Source organism: Xyrauchen texanus, chromosome 21 (assembly GCF_025860055.1).
Source record: "Xyrauchen texanus isolate HMW12.3.18 chromosome 21, RBS_HiC_50CHRs, whole genome shotgun sequence".
Classification (NCBI taxonomy): domain Eukaryota; kingdom Metazoa; phylum Chordata; class Actinopteri; order Cypriniformes; family Catostomidae; genus Xyrauchen; species Xyrauchen texanus.
The window spans coordinates 29823040-29847547 of NC_068296.1; the positions used below are offsets into that span (position 1 = coordinate 29823040).

Sequence of the window (24508 nt, forward strand, 5' to 3'; positions counted from 1 at the left end):
AGTTTGTTGTTTTTCTGTCTTTTTTCCAACTGAATCTAAACCCTATAAGCGACACTCTATTACATTAACAAATCTGCACTAGCTTAAAACATTATTTAGCAGAACTGTATTATTATGTCTCACTTGTTAGTTTCTTTGGATTCCAGTGCTTTGAAATGAATATATTAAATGGCTATGATTCGCGAACCACGCTGGTTCTCGCGAGATCAGAGGAGAGCGAGTGTTTTCAGTTGCGGCAGGACGAGATTTGAGTGCAGCGGTAGATTGAGCGCAGATCATCGCTGATGCAGTAACGCAGTCACATACTGCAGCCTGCAGCGTTTTGTGTAGGAGGTCTGCACTTTCTTGACTACATTTATCCGGCACTTTAAAGTCTTTATTTGTGTACTTATTGGAGACACATCATCATCATCTTCTTCATCATCCTCATCTACTGGAGGTACAGAAACTTTCCCTCAGTTTTATTTTATTCTCTGTGTTGAACGGTTTTCTGGTGTGTGAGTCTACTTCATATTCCACATAAACACACATAACTAACATGTATAAACACATATAGAAGTCTTTGTTCTGTATTTTTAATACGTTTCTTTTGAGTTTTGTTATTAATGTGAGTTGTTGGTCCTGCAGCGGGAGCGCGCGCAGAATGAGACGTCTGCTCGTGCTCGCGGCGGGATTTTCAGCGCTCTTGTCGCTGTGTGTGTCTGCGCAGACGCCGGACGCAGGCACAGACAGAGCTGCGCAGAAGCTCGACGTGAGCGCAGACACACCCGCGGAGCAGCAGAGATCAAACAGATCGAAGCGGCGGGGCGGCGGGCAGGACGTGCTGAAGGGGTAATTAATCACATGAATCACTCCAACACAGCCAATTAACCACTACATTTACTCTTAACACCATGGTAATGCTGTTTTTGGTAACACTTTAAATGACGCGAATCATGTTGCAATTTGACCTTTTGCAATAATTACTTAATTAATAAATACTTAGTAATTTCAGGAATGTTAGGTAGTGTAATAATTTTTGTGAGGTAGATTGAATTAAAGTTATAGTTTGCTCAAAAATAAAAATTCTCGTAATTTTTTTTACCCTCATGCCATTCCAGATGTGTGATTTTCTTTTTTCTGCTGAACACAAATGAAGATTTTTAATAGAATATTTTTAGCTCTGTAGGTCCATATGATGCAAGTGAATGGTGACCAGAACTTTGAAGCTCCAGAAATCACATGAAGTCAGCATAAAATAAATAAATTACACTCCAGTGATAAAATCCATGTCTTCAGAAGCAAAATGATAAATGTGGGTGAGAAACAGATATATATTTAGTCCTTTTTTACTCTGAACTAAACAGGCACACATGTGAATTTCAGATGTAAATGTGAAGGTAAACGTGGAGCTTTAGGTAAAAAAATTATTGTATTATTGATCTGTTTATTGATCATATCACTTCTGAAGACATGGATTAAACCACTGGAGTCTTATGGATTACTTTAATGTGATTTTTCTTCTGAGTTCTGGTCACCATTCATTTGCATTGTCTAGACCTACAGAGGTGAGATATTCTTCTAAATATCTTTGTTTGTGTTCTGTATATGATGAGAGAATTTTCATTTCTGGGTGAACAATACCTTTAAGTTAGGTCACTCTACTGCATGCAGACCAGTTCTCTGTTTGCACAATTGATATGCAGAGTTCCCCCTAATAAAGGAAAACCTGAATATATCAGATATTTTTGGAATTGTCATTTCCAGGCCAGGAAAAGTCACAAAAATTAATAAAATCTTTAAAAGTCACAGAAAGTCATATACTATTCCATACTGTATAAAATAGTTTCTTGTTATACACAGCACTAAGATATTTCTTCTGCTAGAAATTGCTCTTCTTGAGTCTAAAATCTTTGTCTAGTAATCATGAATGGTTGTGGAAATTCATTGGTCAAAAGGTGTGGGAACCCAGTTTATTTTACACAAACTACCCTCAAACTACTAATTTTATTTAATTGTGAATATTGCAGTGACCTGCAGGAAGTGCTGTTGTTGTACCTTTGTTGGATGTTTGTGTTGTTTCAAACTTCTCAACAAGTCTGCGTTTGAAATGATGATGCATGTTTACATAGGGTGTTACACACTGCTGATCCCAATAAAACATTTAATAATGACATGATCTAGATTGAAATTTTCAAGCATTCTGATTTACTGGAAAGACAACTCCATCCTGTCACTGAACTGAACTCTGAACTCAAGATGTTTTTAAAGAGAAACAAGAAATATGTTTTATATTGTCATATAATTTTTTTTTACGATTACTCTGGTCCCAAGGGTAAAGCCTAACCCTTTTTCTGTTGGTAAGTTAGTCTAATGGTTCTGATTTTGTGAACTGAAGTGTAACATCCTCTTTTCTACAGGCCGAATGTGTGTGGATCACGTCACCATGCATACTGCTGTCCCGGCTGGAAGACCTTGACTGGAGGGAATCAGTGCATCGTTCGTAAGTCCTTATCCCCTTCCTGTTTGATGTGTGGAGGTCCAGCAGAAGTAAACTGCTATCAGCAGAAATGTGCAGAGTTTCAGATAGGAACACAAACACATGTGGCCCTGAGCGACCGTAACTCAATGCTTTACAGTAGATGGAGGATGATGGGGTGTTCTGCGAGATCGGTTTTCAGTCTTCTTACATCTGGGTAGCTGTATTTTTTTCATCCTCTTAATGAATAGAATGGCAGCGTTCAGGAAAGCTCTTGTGTGGTTTGTGAATTTGGCACTTTGCCATCTCCACCGAGGAGGGTGGGCGGGGGTGATATTGTTTACATGTTGAGGTCAGTCACACAACAGATCTAAGTGGTACCAGCTGAGTGATAATGGCCCAAAGTCTGACCTCTCAATGACCAAGTTTACATGCTCAGGAACATTTATATAATAATCTGAATTTGGTCATATTCTGATTATATACAGTATGAGTCATGTAAAAGATTTGACCTGATTGCCAAAACCTAATTTAGCCAATATACTTTTTTTTAAATTTTTTTATTTGAGACCTGTATATTAACCCTTTAAACTCTGATTAGCCTGCCGATGGGCCGATTTTTAAAAAAAATAAAAATATAAATAACTACAGTCTTGACCAACACAAAATAGGTATCGTTTTAAAGCCTAGCTAGGGAACAAAACAAAAGCAGTTTTTCGGTGCTACCTTATTTACACCTCTCAGATATATTATGTCAAATCTGAAAAATATGACAAAAAAAGAAAACATTTTTTTTGTGATTTTTCAGCAGTTTCTTAGTCTCTGAGTCTTATAATTTATCATAATGGTGTTTTATTAACGAAGTTAGGGAGGAGCAAGTTAATTTAATAACCAATTAAACAGTCAGAGTAAGAGTATATAAACAGTTTTTAGCTGTTTTAAACAAAGATTAGCTATTTAATTCAACCATCATGCCAACGCTCCCCAACCTTTCAATCTGGTTCTCCCGCACTGACACTGATTGCTATCAGCCTCATTACCTCGCCGCACCGCTCATTTAGGGAGTGATCCATTCAGCGATTCCATTTTGAAGTCATCTTCCAACATGAATTGTTCTTCCTTCAAAGCGCCATTTGGAGCGCGATTTTCCAATTCGAAACTCAGGGGCAATCATGCAACAAACAAACTCTTTCCAAACAACAACGCTACTCTAATTACAATATCTTCTCTAATCAACAGAGATATTTTTAGCTCGAGCTTGCTGCCACAACAGCACCCGCTCTGACATACGTTTCGCCTCCTCGCAGCACCTGAGCTCATCTGAGAAAACTCCTCACACACCGGAATTTGAGGAGCTATGCATGAAACCTGGAGGAGCTGAACACTCAACGCCAGCCATAGCCTGGGCTCCGATACTCAGGAGGTCGAGTGGAGCATTCCCTCCTCAAAACTATTTCTATGCGACCATTGACATATGAAAGAGGTACATCGTACAGCAGGTGGTGGTTATACTCCTAAGAAATTAATGGCACATATGCAAATCCTTCAATAATGATTGATCGAAAGTCCATTCCTCCCACATTCCATAGGCAATGCAGAGCCAAAGCCATTTTATTCCAATACATTTTCTATGCCATTATTCACTTCGTTTCTAAGCAGTAACATTCCTTGTTCATACGTCCTCATCAAACATGTTAACGAAATTTCTCGCATTACGTTGGAAAACAATTGACAAAACTCCAACCATACCAACTAAGTTAAATAAACACCAGACTATGGTATTTATCTGGGTACGTAGTTTTAGGTGCCTTTTAATTTCACGACAAACCAACTTAAATGACGTTGTACATGAACACATGCAAGCTCATTTCCCGACATTGCTTAACATATGTTCCCAACACTTAATCTAGAAAGCAGTCATGTTCTGGCATACGCAGACACTACGTTTACCACGTTACCATGTTTACTATTGTCTTGGATCCCCAAACAGCGCACGCGCTGTCCAAGTGCCGCAACTGCGTCCCACTACACTGCAAAAAGTGTAATGTGCTATCCAAGCGCTGCAACTGTGGCATCTATCGGCCATGCGACAAACTCCCACTACACCGCAAACAGCGCAAATGTGACCTCCATGTGTTGCAACTGCGACATCTTTTAAACCAAATGCGCTGGCCAACCGCCATTCGAAAGCAGTGTGGGCTCTTCCGTTCGGACGCAGTGTGAGCCTACTCAATTTGGTCTCAGGTTCTCCCATTCAAATCGTAGTGTGGGCCCTCCTGTTTAAGCGCTATGCAGACTTCCTGTTCGAAGTGCAGTGTGGGCTCTCCCGTTTGAATGCAGCGTGAGCCTGAGTGCATTGGTCGCAGGCTCTCCCATTCGAAGTGCAACGTGGGCTCTCCTGTTCGAACAAAGTGCAGGCTCTCCCGTTCAAATTGCAGTGTAGACTCTTCCATTCTAATGCGGTGTGAGAATTCACATCATTCACTTCGTAGGCTCTCCCTTCCGAAATGCAGTATTAGCTCTCCCATTCGATTGCAGTGGTGGTGCAGTAATCTTAAAAGCCTCTTTGCATTTCCCGTTAGCCTTCGTATCGGCTTTTCTTTCACTTTTTGCTTTCCTTACATGCATGTATATCCTAATAAGCCACATATGCCCCACTTGATACCAACTCAGCAGTGCTCCACTTGATAAGGTGCCGCAAGCGTTCCCCCATGCTCGATACTGCCGCAGCAGTATCTCTTTTGCTTTTGATACTGCTGCAGTAGTGCCCTAATATGACAACCACTACACTGCAAACTGCGCAACGCACCATCCAAGCACCACAACTGTGGCTTCAGGCCACACAACGAAATACTACCACACAGCAAACAGCGCAATGCACTGTTCATGGGCCACAATTGCGGCAAATCTATAAGCTATGCATCTAAGCATCCACGGACCCATTACCACATCGTGCCACTCATACCAAATTAACCATTACCACCCAGTGATCGACACAATTGGGCCAATTTCATTCAAACATAGCCTACCATATGACCTCATGTCGAATGTCGTGCTTGACAACACAACCCATTTATTTTGCATAGTGAATTCTCGTAAATACTCTGCATAAACTGCATTTTCTCATGTAACACAGGCTCCTCCAATTAAATGCTGCATGGTCCCATGCTCTAGGGTTCAGTCTGTTTCGTTTTGCATAGGGATCTCTTTAAAATTCAGCATTTATTAACTTTCTCAAGAATCAACTCTTTTACCATCGAATGCCGTACAGGCCCACAGTCATAATACAGCTAAAAGTTATCCACAAATTGTACGCAATAAATTCCTCTTATTCCTTCCAACACGGCAGCGACATGCTGTTCCATTTCTTGGCTTCTTTTGAGGGGTATTCGAGCTCAGGTCAAGTCTCAAGCCCTCCGCCAGGGACAGCAAGCCACATATGTATACACTATCCTTACTGCAGGATTACATTAACTTGTGAAGTACTGAATTCTATATCATTCAAAAAATAGAAATGTTTTCTTTATAGGTTTACCAAACAATTTTCCTTTAAGCTTTTATATTTGGGCATGCCACTGAAACAGGACATCTTTAAAAACAACTTTTAACACATCTGGTCAATGTGGGACAGATGAAGCGTGATAGCGGACTGTTCCTCCAAACTCTTTTATTTTTAACAGAATGCAAAATGGTCAGCAATTCGCTCTCAACATAAACAAATAACACTGCTGTGCGTCTCTCTCCTTGTCCTCTGGCTTGGCTCTCCTTTTAACACTTACCCCAAGGTTACTGCAACGAGAAATAGCTGTTAGACATTATTACCCACAGGTGTGTATCCTTACCACTTTCTCTCCCTCCAGACAAATGCACAACCACGCCCTCGCCACCACACACCTTCAGAGCTTAAAGGGTTAATACAAATTCTCAGTCATTTAAACAAAATAATGTACATTATTCACAGTCCCATACTGAATCTGCAGACTTATTGTGCATTTTCTGTAATGAATTTGGGGTAAAATCTGTCATATTCTGTAGAATGAATGTATGCAAACATATTAAAATGTGTCAAATGGAGCTTAGAGTACAACCCAATTAAAAAAAAACTTGAGACATTATGAAAAATGCTAATAAAACAAAAAGGAGGGATTTGTAAATTATATTCACCATTTGAAATGACTGTACAAGGTAAAACATCATATAATGTGTAGTTGTAGTGTTTTCAATTTATCAAAGGGTGAATATAATTTACAAATCACTACCTTTTGTTTCATTAGCATTTTTCATACTGTCCCGCATTTTTTTTTAATTGGGGTTGTACTATAATCTTATTTGTAGCTGAAAGCATCATCATATTAGATACATTTTAATAAACAAGCATCCTTTGTGAATGACACTTGTTTCAGTTCTGTGGAAATCTGTGGGGCTTTCTATGTGTAATGATTCACTAGACTCAGTAGGATCCATTTGCAGCTTTTAATAAGGAAGGTCGTACAGGCTGGGTCAAACAGGGCAGACAGAGCAAGCCAGAAGAAACAGCAAGGGTAATCCAGACAACAGGCAGAATTCAGGGCAGGCAGCAATAATCAGAAGTACAAGAACAGTCTAAGATCAAAACCAGATAAACAAAACACGGGATAAACGCTCAGAATTGATAACCAAGGCAAATCAAGACTTCGCAGAGAAGTGGTGAGTGAGAGTGTCTTATATGTGTGTGTGTAAATGCAGTGCAGGTGTGAAGCGCAATCAGTCCCATGTAAGAGGTATTATGGGAATTTGAGTTCAGAGCCAATAGTTAATATTCCGGAGAAGGCTCCCTCTGGTGGCAGAGAGGAGGTGGTACGGGAGCCTCCTCTGCGACAGAGCCCCCCCCCTGAGAACGGCTCCTGACGCGAGGAGGCAACTGACGTCGGGGTCTTCCACGGGGTCGAGGGGCCGGTCTCTCCGGGTGCATCCTATGAAACTCCTCAGTAAGAGTGGGGTCCAAGATATCCCTTGAATTGACCCAGGATTGCTCCTCCGGACCGTACCCCTCCCAGTCAACCAGATACTGGAGAATATTACCCCGACATCTGGAGTCCAGCAACTTGTGCACATGCAGTGCGCCTCCTGCCGTCGACCAGTATAGCTGGGGGGTTCTGAGAGGCGCCCCCTCCGGTTCTCCCCTCGGACCACCAGCAGGTTTCAGCAGAGAAACATGAAAAGTAGGAGAAACACGATAATTAGCCGGCAGTTCTAAGCGAAATGATACTGGGGATATTTGTCTAACAATTTGGAATGGGCCAACATACCTGGGACTGAGCTTGCGACATGGAAGTCGAGTCGTAAGTCTCTGGTTGATAGCCATACCCATTGGCCGATCTGGTATTCTGGAGCAGGGCGGCGATGGCGATTGGCTTGTTGCTCTTGACGTCTGATAGCATGCAGTAAGTGTGTGTGAGCTTGATCCCAGACCTCCTTGCTCCTGTGCAACCATTCCGTGACGGATGGGAGTTCCGTGGGTTCACCAGACCATGGGAAGAGAGGAGGCTGGAAGCCGAGTATACATTTAAAGGGGGTGATGCCAGTTGCGGGTTTAACTAGAGAATTTTGGGCGTATTCGGCCCAAAATAAGCATCTACTCCAGTCATGTTGATGTTGTTGACAGTAAGTTCGGAGGAAGCGGATTATGTCTCGATTCAGGTGAGGTGATTCAGGTGATTCAGCCTGAGGTAAGGCTAATGTTCACATTCAGATGCTTGAAGAAAGCTGTCCATAATCTGGAAGTGAATTGAGGTCCCCGGTCAGATACTATATCATCAGGTAATCCATACAATCTAAACACTTGATTGCACAGGAGTTCTGCTGTTTTGAAGGCAGTGGGAAGCTTGGTGAGGGGAACTAGTCGACAGGCCTTGGAGAATCGATCCACTATGGTGAAAATGGTGGTGTAGCCTTGGGAATTTGGTAGGTCAGTGATAAAATCAACAGCAATGTGTGACCATGGTCGTTGAGGTGTTGGGAGAGGACGTAAAAGACCAGCAGGTAATCTTCGGAGTGATTTGGAGGTTTGACAGTCGATGCAACTTTGAACGTGTTTGATGGCATCGGGCGAAAGGGTGGGCCACCAGAATTGATTTTGGAGTAGTTGAATGGTGGCAGTGATTCCGGGATGACCGGAACTTGGGGTTGAATGGACTTCATCGAGGAGACGGGGCCGTAGTGTTTCAGGTACAAAGAGGAGGTTTGTTGGGCATTCGGTGGGGGTAGGTATCTGAAGGTTTGCTTGTTGAATCTCGGTTATGATATCCCACTGGACCGGGGCTACTAACAGGTTTTCATGAAGGATACTTTCAGGGTTGGAGTTCTGGGCTATCTCCTCAGTTTGCCGGGAGAGGGCATCAGCTTTGGTGTTCTTGGTGCCCGGGCGATATGTGACGGTGAAATTGAACCTGGTGAAAAACAGAGCCCATCTAGCTTGACGGGGATTGAGACGCTTGGCTGATCGTAGATATTCCAGATTCATGTGGTCGGTGAGAATGATGAATGGTTGATTAGCTCCCTCCAGCCAGTGACGCCATTCTTCTAAGGCTAATTTCATGGCTAATAGTTCACGGTTCCCAACATCGTAATTACGTTCAGCTGAGGTAAGTTTGCGGGAAAAGAAAGCACACGGATACATCTTGGCGGGGTTCCCTTGTCGCTGGGATAATATGGCTCCCACTCCTGTATTGGAAGCATCCACTTCTACGATGAATTGGCGTTCCGGGTCAGGGTGACGTAGAATGGGTGCTGTAGTGAATCGTGTCTTTTAAGTCTTGGAATGGTTGTTGTGCTTCGGGGGTCCACAGTATAAGAGGGCTGTGACGATTGGTTAGAGCTGTTAGAGGAACGGCTGTGAGACTGAAGTTTCTGATGAATCTTCTGTAGAAATTAGCAAATCCCAAGAATCTTTGCAATTCTTTTATGGTCTGGGGTAATGGCCAATCCAGCACTCATTTTACTTTCTTCTCGTCCATGGCTACTCCCTCCTGACTGATGATTTATCCCGGAAAGGATATGCTTGTCTGATGGAACTCACATTTTTCCATTTTGGCATAGAGATGATATTGAATGAGTCGTTGGAGAACTGATCTGACCTGGCGAATGTGCTCCTCCAGTGAGTCTGAGTATATCAATATGTCATCAATGTACACGATCACCCATTTGTCCAGCATATCCCGGAAAACGTCATTCATGAAGGCCTGGAAGACGGAAGGACTGTTTGATAGGCCGAACGGCATAACCAAGTACTCATAGTGCCCACTAGTGGTGGAAAAGGCAGTTTTCCATTCGTCACCTTCACGTATGCGGATAAGATTGTAAGCATTGCGTAAGTCGAGCTTGGTGTAGTATTTGGCTCGACGAAGTTGTTCTAAGGCGGCTGGAACAAGAGGTAGAGGATAACGATATTTGACTGTGTTCTCATTTAATCCTCGATAATCGATGCATGGTCTGAGTCCCCCGTCTTTCTTCTTCACAAAGAAAAAGCCGGCAGCGGCTGGCGATGTGGAAGGTCGAATGAAACCCTTAGCAAGCTCTTCTTCTATGTATTGTTTCATGGCCTCAGATTCAGGTTTAGATAGTGGAAATATTCTTCCCTTTGGGGGTGTAGTACCGGGAATTAAATCAATGGCGCAGTCGGTTGAGCGGTGTTCAGGAAGTTGTGAGGCCTTTTCTTCGCTGAAGGCTTCTGAGAGATCGGCATAAGCAGAGGGTATGTTTCCCAGTTCGGGGTCTGATGTGACAGATTCTGGTGTTGAACAGGTTACTCGAGTGACTTTGGACAGGCAGCGGTTGTTACAAGTCTCATCCCAGTGAATTATTTGACCTTCTCTCCAGGAAATGAGTGGGTTATATATTTGAAGCCAGGGATGACCAAGAATTATGGAATGATGTGGAGCATGAATGACGTAAAACTGGATGTACTCGGAATGGAGAGACCCAATGTGCATTTTTACTCTCTCCGTTACACGCTGGATCCTGCCCTCTCCGAGGGGACGTCCGTCTAGCGCCTCCACTCTTAGGGAAGAATGACATGGGTTTAATTTGAGGTTACATTTCTTGGCAAATGAATGAGAAATGAAGTTTCCCGCTGCTCCAGAGTCTATCAATGCTGTAGTATCAGTAATTTGATCTTGAGTGGTCAAACGAATAGGGAGAGAGAAACTGGATGCAGAATTTAGATGTTTTCCCCGATGACTCACCGATTGATTGCGATTAGAAGGTCGGACAGGACAGGAGAGCTTCATGTGTCCAGGTTGACCACAGTACATGCACAGCCGATTCTGCATTCTACGTTCACGTTGTTGGTCAACGAAGAGCGTGCATTGTAGTAGGAAACCTTTACATTTAGTAGGAGTGCCATCAAATTTGTCAGGGAAAGCGAGCCGAGGATTAACTGATGTACTCACTGTATTTGAAGGATCACTTTGAGGTGGTGGGGCGGCGGGAGTACTTGGCGCATTAACAACTGCTGCACGAAGTTCCTGCAACCCTCGTACGAGTTGTTCAGTGAGTGTAGTCAGATGATTCAATTGTTGGTGATGCAGGTTCAGACGAGAAGCTTGGGTTGTGAGCTCAGTGGTCAATTGCATGACTGCTGCTGGATCGGTTGTTGGCGAAGTCTTCTGTAATGATTCACTAGACTCAGTAGGATCCATTTGCAGCTTTTAATAAGGAAGGTCGTACAGGCTGGGTCAAACAGGGCAGACAGAGCAAGGCAGAAGAAACAGCAGGGGTAATCCAGACAACAGGCAGAATTCAGGGCAGGCAGCAATAATCAGAAGTACAAGAACAGTCCAAGATCAAAACCAGATAAACAAAACACAGGATAAATGCTCAGAATTGATAACCAAGGCAAATCAAGACTTCGCAGAGAAGTGGTGAGTGAGAGTGTCTTATATGTGTGTGTGTAAATGCAGTGCAGGTGTGAAGCGCAATCAGTCCCAGGTAAGAGGTATTATGGGAATTTGAGTTCAGAGCCAATAGTTAATATTCCGGAGAAGGCTCCCTCTGGTGGCAGAGAGGAGGTGGTACGGGAGCCTCCTCTGTGACACTATGTGTGGTTCAGCAGACACAGATTTCGTTCAGACCTGCTTATTCAGAAAGACCACTGCAACTGAATATTTATGCCCAATCTCCAGTTCTCCATGTGCTTTGTGATTCAGGCAGTTTTGAAAGGTCCAGCAATCAATTAATGCAACAAATTATTGTTTTTCACTGCTTGTTTCCATTATCAGCGATTTGCCGCAGCTCCTGTGGGGATGGGTTCTGCTCCAGACCCAATATGTGCACCTGCCTGACTGGTCAGATTGCGCCCACCTGCGGATCTAAATCAGGTACCTGTCTGTTTGTGTCTGGCTGAGTTCAGAACAGTACACTGCCCATAATAATCCTATTATTTTTGCCATATCTATCTATGGCAGAAATAGTTTGAGTAGTATGATCGCGTACCATACCGAACTCGGCCTCTGTCTCCACTGGCTTGATTAATCTAATGTCAGTTACTCAGTAAGAGTGAGATGTGATGTTATGTATATTTGTTCCATTCAGAAGTGATCATCCCTATAACCTATTCCTGTCTAAGTCTTTACCTACCACTTTGAGATGTGTGGGGGTCAAAAGAAATAACATTTTGTAGTTTTAAAAATTTTAGGAATATAAAATGTGTCTTTGTTGTATTTACATTTTTTGGATCGACCCTACAGCTGGGCTACCATGATTGTTCTTCCTTCATAGTGCCCTGCAAAGTCATTGTTTATGCTGTTTGGAACACAATGTTAATCAGATGAAAAATGAAGAGGGACACATCTATACAAATGTGTGATGGTTTGAAATGACTAGTTAACCACAATGAGATTAGCATTTTCCACTGGCACATTTGTTCATCCCACTGCCAATATCAACCAGTTTCCAGAGGTGTCTGCTTAGTCTTAAAGTCGTTATTTTGCATAGACAACTACAATTACTTTCCTTTGCTCTGCACTTGAGCAAAGTAAACCATATTAAAATATAATTATCTCTCAAAACATTAAAAACATCTAAAAGTGTTATAATAGTTGGTACTGTGTATTTGATGAAGTCACTTTTTTCAGCTCTTGTTCCACTTCATAATTTCTGTCATGACATCATTCTCATCTTTGTGTTTAAGCAACAGCATTTCTATTTTTTTTTGGTCAAATGTCACTCCGAGACATACCCGCTTTTGGCAGGTGTTAATTTCCCTTTGTGTATATGAGTGTGTAGGTGTATGTGTGTTTGATGGGAGCTGATGTGTGTGTGTGATGGGTGTGTGGGATTTGGAGTTCGTCCACAGTCAACAGGCGCCACCCACCACTCAAGCGCTCCTCACTGGATCAGTGTGGATCACTGGAAGGAGACTTTTCCTAGAAAGTTTTTGATTTTCATCTTAAATTCAAAATGTCTATGTCCCTGTTTCCACCTAGTATTACGATGCTATTCAGGTGATCTGATCACACGTGAGACACATGGCTGTTTAAACCTGGTCATTTAAATGTGTCTCCTGTGACCACTTGTGTTTGAATTTGGAGGGGAGGGTCTCTGTTTCATGATGACATACATCAATCACTCTGTGTTTCTACATGATAATAAAGGCCAACAAAGTAAAAAAAGACAAAAACAATGCAAAAAAATGGCACACTGTTTCTCCCAGATGTGGTTGAAATTTTATCAAACTCAACATGTCAAGCAGAATTATCCATTATTTTAGTGGATTACCTGTATTAAAGGAGCTTCAGGTGTTCATGCTTGTCATCTGTGTTGATTTCAGACACACTAAAGAAGATCCTTGAAGCTCTTGTGATTGTGTCTGTATCTGCTGTTTAAAAATATCCAATGGTGAGGAGTGGCGCTTCACTGCTGCTGGGACAAATACAGGACAGATTAGCATTTACACCTCAAATGTGAATATGCGGTTTTGAACACATTCGTATGTGGTTTTTGTGATCTGATCACAAACCCTTTTAGACTCCATTTAGACCTGTATTTAGTGCTGACCACATGTGATCGGATCACCGAAACTTAATACCAGGTGGAAATGGGGTCTAAAATTCCTCTTCATTCGTTGTCGCACACCCTTCAGCTGTCACAGAAGCGCTAACAGATGTACATATGAATTTATATTTGAAATGTATAATACTTATTATTTTACCACAAGTAATTACTTACATTGAAAGACAGTAACTGTAATCAGATTACAAAAATGTTAAATGTGATGCATTTTATTACTTTTTTTTACAAAAAAGTAATTAGATTACAGTAACTAATTACTTTGTAATCGAATACACCCAACACTGCTAACTCCATATAAAACCTCTGAAAGCAATATTTTTCAGTGTTTGGATGAATATAAATATAAGATTATAAATATATTCTAAGGGAAAAATGCGCTAAAGTACACATTAGTGTACATTGTGTTTGCATTGTACATTTTGCGATAAAAATGCCATATCGGATGATACTAGAGACTCTAGTCTTTTGGCTCAAACAGGTGTCAATGTAAAAGCATAATTAGGTTTCTTACCTAATGTAGTTTTGTTGGCGTTTTTCTCGAAGATAAATTCCGCTGTGCTGTTGTTTTGTCACATGACTCCATATGATGAAAGTTTAACCCTTTACTGCCAGCACAGAGTCTTCTGAACTGAGATCAGTTGGTTTAAGATAATTTAATTATGCATTGCATATAGAGAAGCCAAAATACAACACCCACACATGTGTACTCGAGGTAGCATGAGGATAAATAAAAGAAACAAAAATGTATCGTCCTCAGTTAGATAGCTTAAAAACTAAAGTAAATGTTTGTCTGTTGTATGGGTGGTGTATAAAATGTATGTGTGTAGTACTATAGGTAGCATATATATTGTTTGTGTGTAGTTGTATACAGTAGGTGGTGTACATAATGGTTGTGAAATGTTTGTGTTCAGTCCAGAACTGTAACATTCGCTGTATGAATGGAGGCACGTGTGTAGAGGATCAGTGTTTGTGTCAGAAGGGATACACTGGACCTCACTGCGGCCAACGTAAGACATCCCATAATACTACAACACACATATATCATCCATACTTATGGACATATATATCAGTGTCATGTAATTAAATATGTCTCTCTCCCTGTCTGTCTCTCTGTAGCGGTGTGTGAGTCAGGCTGTGTGAACGGCGGTCGTTGTGTCGCTCATAACCGTTGTCTGTGTAATTACGGCTTCACTGGTGCTCAGTGCGAAAGAGGTGAGAAATGCACACACATGTTTCTACATATCGAAGGCAATTACTTTTTTTAGTTTTGCAGAGCTGTTTTCTCTCAGTGGAAAAAGTCGTTGAGGTATGTGTGTGTGTTTGTCTCTTGAAAACCTGCTCTCCTCTCTCTATTGTGGATTTTATTAGCTGCAGATGTGCTGGAATTGTGTGTTTGCGAAGGGACAGAGGGTTCTATTTGTTTGATGCTGGCCTTTTCGCATTTGAATACATATTTATGTACAAACAGCATGTGGGAACATCTCCTTATGACACGTGCTCATCCTGAGAGCAAACATGCTGTTCCCTGCTGCATCAAAGCAACAGAAGACACAACAGCCTAATGAAAAAGGACAAAGAAAACTCTTTAAGAAGAATTTAAAGATTTAAAAGCTGATGATGCTTGAGCACAATTTAAAGTAAAGTTTCTCTAAATGCACCACAGACTGAATGTGGCCACGCAGGCTTGCACCAGAGATGCTGCAGGACACTTCTGTCTGAAGACATTCAGTGGCCCGAAAAAGTGTTTGGACAATTACTAGGCTTGGGATCGATGCCTTTTTCATGCATCAATAATCAAAACATTTATAAATTATCGATATACAGTATACTAGTATACTGCAAGTTACACAATAGTTTTTGTCTTTATAAATATATTTCTTAACACAACTTTGGTAAAGTGTTAGCAACAGGCTAAATTAAAAGGGGGTTGTGCACCGGGCGCGTCTGGCAGATGACATTCATAAAAAAAAACTTCTAGAAAGGTAAGCAAGCACACACCACCAACAACAAAATTCTGCAGTGCCACGGAGTGCAACTTGCATATTTTTCCATTAAATTAGACCCAAATCATTATAAAAGGACAATGATTATTTAGCTATTTCTGGATTGTATATTGTTTATATGTATTGCATAATATTGCATTCAGTTTGCACAGTTAAACCAGTTTCATACACTAACCTTCAAACTCATCAACATCAATTTGTTCATTCTTGAAGTGCAAAAACCTTTGTAACTTTGGACTGCCATCTGCTGCACTGGTTCAACTCATCCTGTGTGTGTGTGTGATCGTGACCGGCTTCAGTCAATGTTAGATCACCCTCTTGTGGTCTCCCAACGCTATTACACAACACTATTAAACAGAAAGCCAATTGAGTGAATTGGAAAGAATGCAAATTAGGCTTCTAATATATCGATGCCTCAAAAATATATCAATAACATAACGTGCTGATCATTAATCAATATATTTATATTTTATAACATCCTTAACAATTAAAAATTCGTGAATGTCATTACATTAGATATCAAAAGCAGGTGGTATCTGCAAACAAATCCTGCTAGAGCTTTCCTCAGAACTTTTCTAAGCCTTTTGTTGAATGACATTTAAGATCACCCAAAAATTACAATTCTCTTATCATTTGCTCACCCTTCTGCTGTCTCAAACTCATATGACTTTCTTTCTTCTGCGGGACACAAACTAAGATGTTTTTATGGATATACAATGTGAATATAACCATATAATGCAAGTCAATGGGGTCCAAACTTTCAAGCTCCAAAAAGGACATAAAGGCAGCATAAAGGTAATCCATAAGATTTGAGTGATTTAATCCATGTCTTCTGATGAAATATGAAAAGTTTTGGGTGAGAACAGACCAAAATGTAACTCCTTTTTCACTATAAACATCAATTAAGTCAATTACACTTCCTTGCTCCTGACGCATATGCAGAGATGATCAAATCATGATTGCACCAAGGAGACTTTAGTGATTTTAGTGGACATACTTTATAAAGTCAGTTCCCCTTACGTTCACACAGGTTTCCTGGCAGAATATCTACAGGTGTAGTTTATCACATTAACTATGGACATGTTTTACTTACTTTTTACAATGCCAAAGTGTCACAATACTTGTTGTCTCCTTTTTCAAAACCATAGTTTTATCATTTCAAATCCAACAAAATAATTTTTTTCAAATATTTTGCTTGAAAAGTCTGGTTGTGTTCGTCGAGGGTTAATGAAATAACGCGAGTGTGTGTCTGGGCTCTGAATGAGCTCTGTCTGTGCTCAAGTCACATTTCCATAAATGATTGTTAAATTGGATTTGTGCAGGAATCAGGCACACAGAGAGTGCAGTGAACACACTGACATTCCCAGAGATTCCCAGAGATTTATTCAGCTGATGAACTGCAGGAGATCATGAATTCCATTATGAATCAACCACGAGTAATACTGCCTGCCTGAGTGTAAGTTTTGCTGTGTGTGTGTGTGTTTGCGCGCACACTTTATCGCTCCCAGATGTTAGGCAGTGGAGGGAGTGTCCCCTTCGGACAAACACACACATGACATCACATCACATCACATCACATCACACACACACACACACACACACACACACACACACACACACACACACACACACACACACACACACACACACATGTTGTGTTTCCATGTTTTATGGGGACTTTCCATAGACATAATGGTTTTTATACTGTACAAACTATATATTCTATCCCATGACCCTAACCCTATCCCTAAACCTAACCATCACAGAAAACTTTCTGCATTTTTAGATTTTCATAAAAAATAATTTAGTATGATTTATAAGCTGTTTTCCTCATGGGGACTGACAAAATGTCCCCACAAGGTCAAAAATTTCGGGTTTTACTATCCTTATGGGGACATTTGGTCCCCACAAAGTGATAAATACACGCTCACACACACACACACACACACACACACACACACACACACACGTGCAGGGTGTTGTCCTGTTCACATGACGCTGCTTTGAGTTGATCTCTGGAAACCATCACTCCTTAAAGACACAATTGAGACAATTGCTAACAGTAAGAGTATAGAATCATATCACTTCCGGCACCAAGTGATATGGCTGTGACCGGAGTCTGATCATTCGCCATTGACCACATTATATTGATGAAACGCCTAATGTTATCAGAAGAGCTACGGCCCAGAATAAACCCCACCTGATCTATATGTATAAGAGTTGTCATAACTTTACTTAATTGGTTAGCCAAACATTTTTGCAGTATTTTAACATCTAGCTGGATCAGGGAAATTGGATGGACTCTTACACTCACTTGGATCTTTGTCCTTTTTAAGAATCAGACCGATCCGGGCATGTGTCATGGTTGGCGGAAGCTTTCCATTCTTTAATGTTTCCATATAAACTTCTAGCAAAAGTGTAGTCAGTTCTGTAGCATAAGATTTAAATATTATCTCAGAATCAGGAGATATTTGCTCGTTTGCTCAACTGACAGTTCTAATGGTTCCACAAAGTTTCTAATATCCTCTTCAGTAGACGAAGATCTATAAAGATCAAGATAGAATTCTTTAAAAGCATTATTAATATCATTGGCCGAGGTAAATATTTCACCACCAACAGATTTCTCTGAGGGAATGGTAGAAAAATACTCTCTCTGTTTTATATGTCTAGCCAGAAGCCTGCCTGCTTTGTCCCCCGATTCGAAGTAGGACCGGCTTGCCTTGAATAGCCAAAACTCCACCTTCTGTGACAAAATAGGATTATATCTGGGCCATTAGACGACATTTGGCGTTTCAGCTCTGCCTTGGCCCTTTTAATATTCCCTTCCAATTCCACGAGTTCTTATGCTTTTGATTTTTTGGTGAATGTGGCATACTTTATGATCCGGCCCTTAAGAACCGCCTTAAGTGCGTCCCAAACTACGCACACAGAGGATACTGTGGAACAGTTGGTCTCCATATAGATACTGATTTCAGCCTTTAGGATTTGTTGGAATTCAGGATTTTGCAAGAGGGATACATTAAAGTGGCAACTATATGATTTCCTTTTCTTTATATGTTGCAACACCTCTAAACACACCAGGGTGTGTTCTGAGACTAAAATGTTTCCAATTGAGCAAACAACAACAGATGAAATGAGGGACTTAGATGAAAAAAAATCTATTGTAGAATAAATCTTATGGGCTGAATGATGGTCCCTACCAGTTGGGTTCAAAAGTTGCCAAATATCTACAAGACCAAGATTTTTACACATCCTATGAAGCATCAATGTTGCTCTAGGGGGCTTATACACTTTTGCTTCACTATGATCAAGGACATATTTGATTTTTATCCATCAAAATATTATAGTCTCCACCCAATATTATATTATGAGGGGTGTCAATGGTTTGCAACATCCTTTCAAGATCTATAAAAAAATCCCTGCTCATCAGTGTTAGGTGCATAAATATTAGCCAAAATCAACCTTTGCCCCTGAATTTCTGCTAAAACAATAATTACTCTTCCTAATTTATCTTTAATTAGTTTGAGACATTTGAATGGTAGACGTTTACTTATCAATGTAATGACTCCCATGCTCTTACTTGAGCAGCACTAAAGAAATCATGCCCACCCCATATTTTCACAAAATGTTCAGCTTCTTGGGGGGAAAGATGTGTTTCTTGAAGAAACACTATATCATATTTCTTATGTTTAAGAAAAGAAATAACCTTTCTTCTTTTTATGGGGTGCCCCAACCCATTCACATTCCATGTGGAGAGAGACAATCCACTCATTTGAAAATTTGACATTTTCACATGTTCGAAAAGATTTATTGTGTGTCAAAAATAAAACTATAAAGACCACATTCCAACATTAATGCAACAATCAAACCCAGAACTGTGTGCATTAAACCTGCGCACGAAAGCGGCAACTGCCGTCCATCCCGCTAAACTCAACTGCGACAACTTTGCCATCGGATTGCTCAAGTCCGGTGCTTCTGTACAAATTTTGTGAGACAGAATTATATAACAGAACATAATCTATAAAACAAACTCCAGCCAATAGGCAGAATAAGCACAAAGAACATGTAGATTCATTCACAAAATTGTCTCGAAGGTTTGCTCCTTCACAAAACAAATTGCAGCCGCTAGCTGGACCAGCACACACACTCACAAAAAAATAAAAATGCCATTCAGTTTCCTCTGACAGTCAAATGAATGTGAGCTGGCTGTTTTATGAGTGCAGGAGATGACCTAATCATTCCGGTGTCCTGCAAAAAATACTATACGAAACAAACTCCAATCCAATAGGCAAAAGCACAAAGAACTAGCTGGTTCATCCACAACTGTCCCGAAGTAGTGTTATTCCACAAAGCAAACTCCAGCCACTAGGCAGAACTAGCATAAAAAGAAAAAAGAAAGGCACCCAGCTATTTTGCGGCCATCCTTTGCATCTATTCTCAATTTGGCCGGAAACATCAGAGCAAAAGCAATTTTCCATTGATGTAAGAGTTTCTTGCATTCCTTGAATCGGTCACATTTCTCTCTTGTTGAATTAGCAAAATCTGGGAACAAGTGATTTGTCCAAGAAAGCTTTCCTTTCCTCCTCACCTTCCGCAACACAAGATCTTTATTGGATGATCTCAGAAATTTGGCCAGAATTGATCGGGGTCTGTCTCCCTCAGCGGATCTCTGAGCCGCGACTCTGTGAGCATGATTGATTTCCAGCTTGTGGCCTGTTATGTCAAGCAGACTCGGGATGAGCTTGTCTAGGAATTTCACCATATCTCGGCCTTCTTCATGCTCAGGAATTCCAACAATTCGGATGTTGTTTCACCAGCTACAAATCTCCAAATCCTCTAGTCTTGTTCCAAATCTATCTTGGTCGCTAGCTGATTAGAAGCTAATTCCCTCTCCGATAACTCCAGATAATCGATCCTTCTCTACACGTCCCCGATTCTTGTAACCAACTTGTAACCAATTTAGTTTCCATCGCAGTAATCAATCAACATATTACAGCAAGATCCTCTAAGTTAGCAATGACTTTCGTCAGCATCACAGACATGCTCACCAGTTGGCATTGAATTTCTCCCGCCACACCGTCCAAACTGAGTTCCTGGTCTGCTTTGAATTCTTTGCCATGTTGGCTTCAAAGAACAGATATGTAGCAGGGTGTATCAAATCTCACCATTTTATGACATAAAAATAAGTGAAAACTAGCAAAGTGCACAGTGCTCGCTGTTTACACATCGCTCCTTGCATGGATTCACGTGACTCTATTCTGATGTAACTATTTATTGTACATTGGTGTCTGTTATCATATTGTTTTTATAAAAGTGATTAGCCACTTGAAGTTGTGCGTTACTGGTTAATGGAGGTTTGCTCACTTTGCTTACCTTTACCAATGGTAAAATTACTGTAATTGTTCCATCACTTTGACATGCTTGGTTGTAAATTTTCCATAATGGTCTATTTGAATCCATCATTAAAAATATTGTAACATTTTGTGTGTGTGTGTGTGTGTGTGTGTGTTTAATTTTAAAGTGACATTGGTATCACAAGAATATCTGTGACAAGGGTTTTTTAGTACTCTCTCATGGTCTGTTTTTGTGGGGGAGTATAAAACTTAATTTTTTAGGGAAAACATTTTTAAATATCTGTCATTGATTTAAAAATTCACTACATGGCGGAATATGTTGAGATAACTGTTGTTCATATTTTTGTCCAAAACAGCTGAATGATGATTATCATGAGATCATACTGAAGTTCTTCATTCATACACATTGCAGCATGAATAAACTCTTTGTTTCTTGAGTGTTTCCCTCAGCACAGAGCTGCAACTCCCTAATATCTGACATAATGCATGCTGCATTATTACACACTGCAAAATGACTTTCAAGTGCAGTGATCAATAGTAGAGCAGGTCTGTTTATGATTATAGATCATTGTGTCTCTGTTTTCATTTGGAATGTGACTTTAGCATGTTTAAACAGTTTTGCCATGATTAAATTTCCTGAAAATGTAAACTTTCATGCAAACAAAGCGTTTGTACGTTAGTTTGTTAAATATGGTTCTTTAGTCTGGTTCCTTTGAAGTCTTCTAAAGCAACAGTATCCCTGTTTAAATACTCACACACTGCCTTTTCCAAATCACCCTCAGCTAAACACGATTTAAATCTTTCCAGGACAACTACATTGTGCACTGAAAAAAAATTATTTACCTACTCAGTATTTTTGTCTTATAGAATTTTATGAAAGAGATCAAACAAAATTTAGTGAGGTTAAAGCTTAAATGAAAAAAAAAGCAGGCTTACTTTTCATACCCCATTAGCAAATACTGCATAAACCTCACTTAATTTGATTATATTTAACTGAATATAAAACCTAATATCTTATGCCATTTTGCTTCTCAAGTAAATATGTCTTGTTTTAAGGATGTTTAGATATTTTTTACTGGAAAACAAGACAAAAATACTGATTAAGAAAATTATTTTTGCAGTGTGTCTGTAATATGTTCTGTTTGTGTTTTATAGATTACAGAACCGGGCCCTGTTTTGCATCTGTCAGTAATCAGATGTGTCAGGGGCAGCTCACAGGAATTGTGTGCACCAAGACATTGTGTTGTGCGACAGTGGGCCGCGCCTGGGGTCACCCGTGTGAGCAGTGTCCTGCACAACCACACCCCTGCCGCAGGGGGTTCATCCCTAATCATCGCTCAGGAGCCTGCCAGGGTGAGCATACACACACACACACATACAGAGATCAGCTCTAATTGAGTCAGGTTTGGTTCTAATGGAATGCTAGCAGTCATGCAAACAAGGACACACTGTCGGAACACATTGCAACATGCCTCAACGACCCAGACTATTCTGCAACACTCACTGCAGAAACACACAAACACAGTGCTCATTAAACCTCTTAAAGCACCCACACACATTACACCAATTGAGCAGTGCTGGTGTGAGCTGTGCTGGTATTAGCTGTGCTGGTGTGAGCTGTTCTGATGTGAGCAATGCTTATGTGAACTGTGCTGATGTGAGCTCTGCTTGTGTGAGCTGCGCTGGTGTGAACTGTGCTGATGTGGACTGCGCTGATGTGAGCCATGCTGATGTGAGCCGGGCTCTTAAGAACTGTGCTGTATTAGGGTATGATGGGTTTAGGTGAGCTGTTCTAATTAGGGACATTAGGGACGACTAAACGGTACTGCTGCTGCTGATTGGCATTGGACATGCTTCCTCATTGAACATTTCATTTTAAACGTTTAAGTTTTAGTGAACTATGAACAGGCTTGTTTATAGTTAAATTCCCACATTATGCACCAAATATTAGCCTATATTTCTTGTTGTTTTTCTTGGGATTTTGTTCCCTCTTCTGTCACTCACTCGACGTTGTGTCGATGTAGTGACACTGGGGGTCGATCTTGAGAGCCCTGATCACCTCGGATCTTTGAGAAAAGTGGAATTTGCGTGGCACTCCCCTGGACATATGGGTATAAAAGGGAGCTGGAATGCAGGATTCATTCAGATTTTTTCTTCGGAGCCGAGCAGTTGTACTATCAGCAAGCTGAATAGTACTGCTGTTCCATTCACCTCTACAGAAGCGTATGCTGTGTTGGATATACTGCGCATTCCAGCAGCTTTCTCTCCTTCTGCACGCTCACTGCAGATTCGCCCCTGGGCGCTTCGATAGCACTACTAAAGAGTATATTTTCTACTTCAAGAATATATTTCTTAAAAGAGCTCACACATTGACGTTGAAAGTCTTTTTAAAGATGCCTTTCCGTCCTTGTGTGATTCCTGGGTGCGATCGTTATCTCTCTGCCGCCGATGGCCACGGGCGCTGCCTCATGTGTCTGGGTAGCGATCACACTGAGGCAGCCTTTGTGGATGGCTCATGTTGTCATTGCGAGTGCTGGGTTCGGGGTGCCACTCACAGCCACAGCCCCCCCCCCCAGTTCCTTTCTTCCATGACAGGGGTTCTCAACCTTTTGCAAGCTGGGCCCCCCCAAAGCTGGTTCATTGCAGTGCCCCCCGCCCCATGCTTTATTGTTGTTATTATTATTATTATTATTATTATTATTATTATAATTGGCAGTAGCACCAGACTTCGAATGTGAGCTTGCAGGCATTATTATTATTATTATGAGTAGTAGTAGGCCTATCATCATTACTAGGCTATTGCTATATAATTATATGAGGTTACATGCTTTATTGTTGTTATTATTATTATTATTATCATCATCATCAGTAGGCCTATTATCATTACTAGGCTATTGCTATAATTGGGAATTGGCACCAGACCTCTGATATTAATTTATGCTTTATTATTGTTATTATTACTAGGCCTAATAGTAGGCATCATCTGCATTTTTTACAGAAGCTTGCTGGTAGGTGATGTTTATGTGAGACCTGAGCCTGCTTTGCCTTGCAAAGATCCTCAATTCTTGGCTCAATGTTTGATAAACATAGCCTCAAATCATCCTCGATTTGTGCACGATTGCGGTATTTCATTTTGAGTGCAGTCATTTTTGAGAATCCTGCCTCACACAAATATGTCGACGCGAAAGGAAGGAGAATCTTCAAGGCGACATCACAGAGTTCAGGGTATTCCTGCATCAATGCTGCCCAGAATGACAAAAGAGGGCAGGAACTAAAGAGTTCCTTCAGTCTACTGTCACTCTTCAGCTCAATAAGCTGTTCCTGCATATCAATTGATAGCTCGTTTGCTGTGCACACAAACGGATCTCGAACCCATGCAAAAGAGCGAAAATCCTCTTTAAAGTACGTCGCAAATTGTTTTCTCATTGCTGACAGGTGCTCAGACACTGATTGAAATAGGGAGGAGAAATCGTGTGACGTGCCTGCATCAGTGATAAAGTCTGCAAGGCTGGGGAACATGTCGCAGTTCCCTCGACTGATGCGGCCATGCCAGAGGTCTAGTTTTTGTGTGAAGGCGTGCACTTTGTCTGCAAGGAGCAAAATATGAGTTTTGCGGCCTTGCAAAGACAGGTTGAGGCCATTCA

The 24508-nt window shown here is 40.9% G+C and overlaps 1 protein-coding gene across 4 annotated transcripts in view; it reads left to right on the forward strand.

Annotated features, from left to right (window-relative positions):
- The first annotated feature begins 264 nt into the window (after positions 1-264).
- The window catches only part of LOC127661700 (fibrillin-1-like), a 147734-nt gene continuing 123490 nt past the window's right edge, over positions 265-24508 (forward strand). For 2 of the 4 annotated variants that reach the window (XR_007972780.1, XM_052152534.1), the window contains exons 1-7: positions 265-439; positions 628-831; positions 2400-2482; positions 11716-11814; positions 14419-14514; positions 14624-14719; positions 22020-22217. Coding sequence is in view for 3 of the 4 variants with exons in the window: in XM_052152534.1 (XP_052008494.1) it covers positions 644-831; positions 2400-2482; positions 11716-11814; positions 14419-14514; positions 14624-14719; positions 22020-22217 (760 nt within the window). In the remaining variant the exon portion in view is untranslated. The remainder of the gene's footprint in view (positions 440-627; positions 832-2399; positions 2483-11715; positions 11815-14418; positions 14515-14623; positions 14720-22019; positions 22218-24508) is intronic. The other 2 variants (XM_052152532.1, XM_052152533.1) reach the window with 1 other exon arrangement.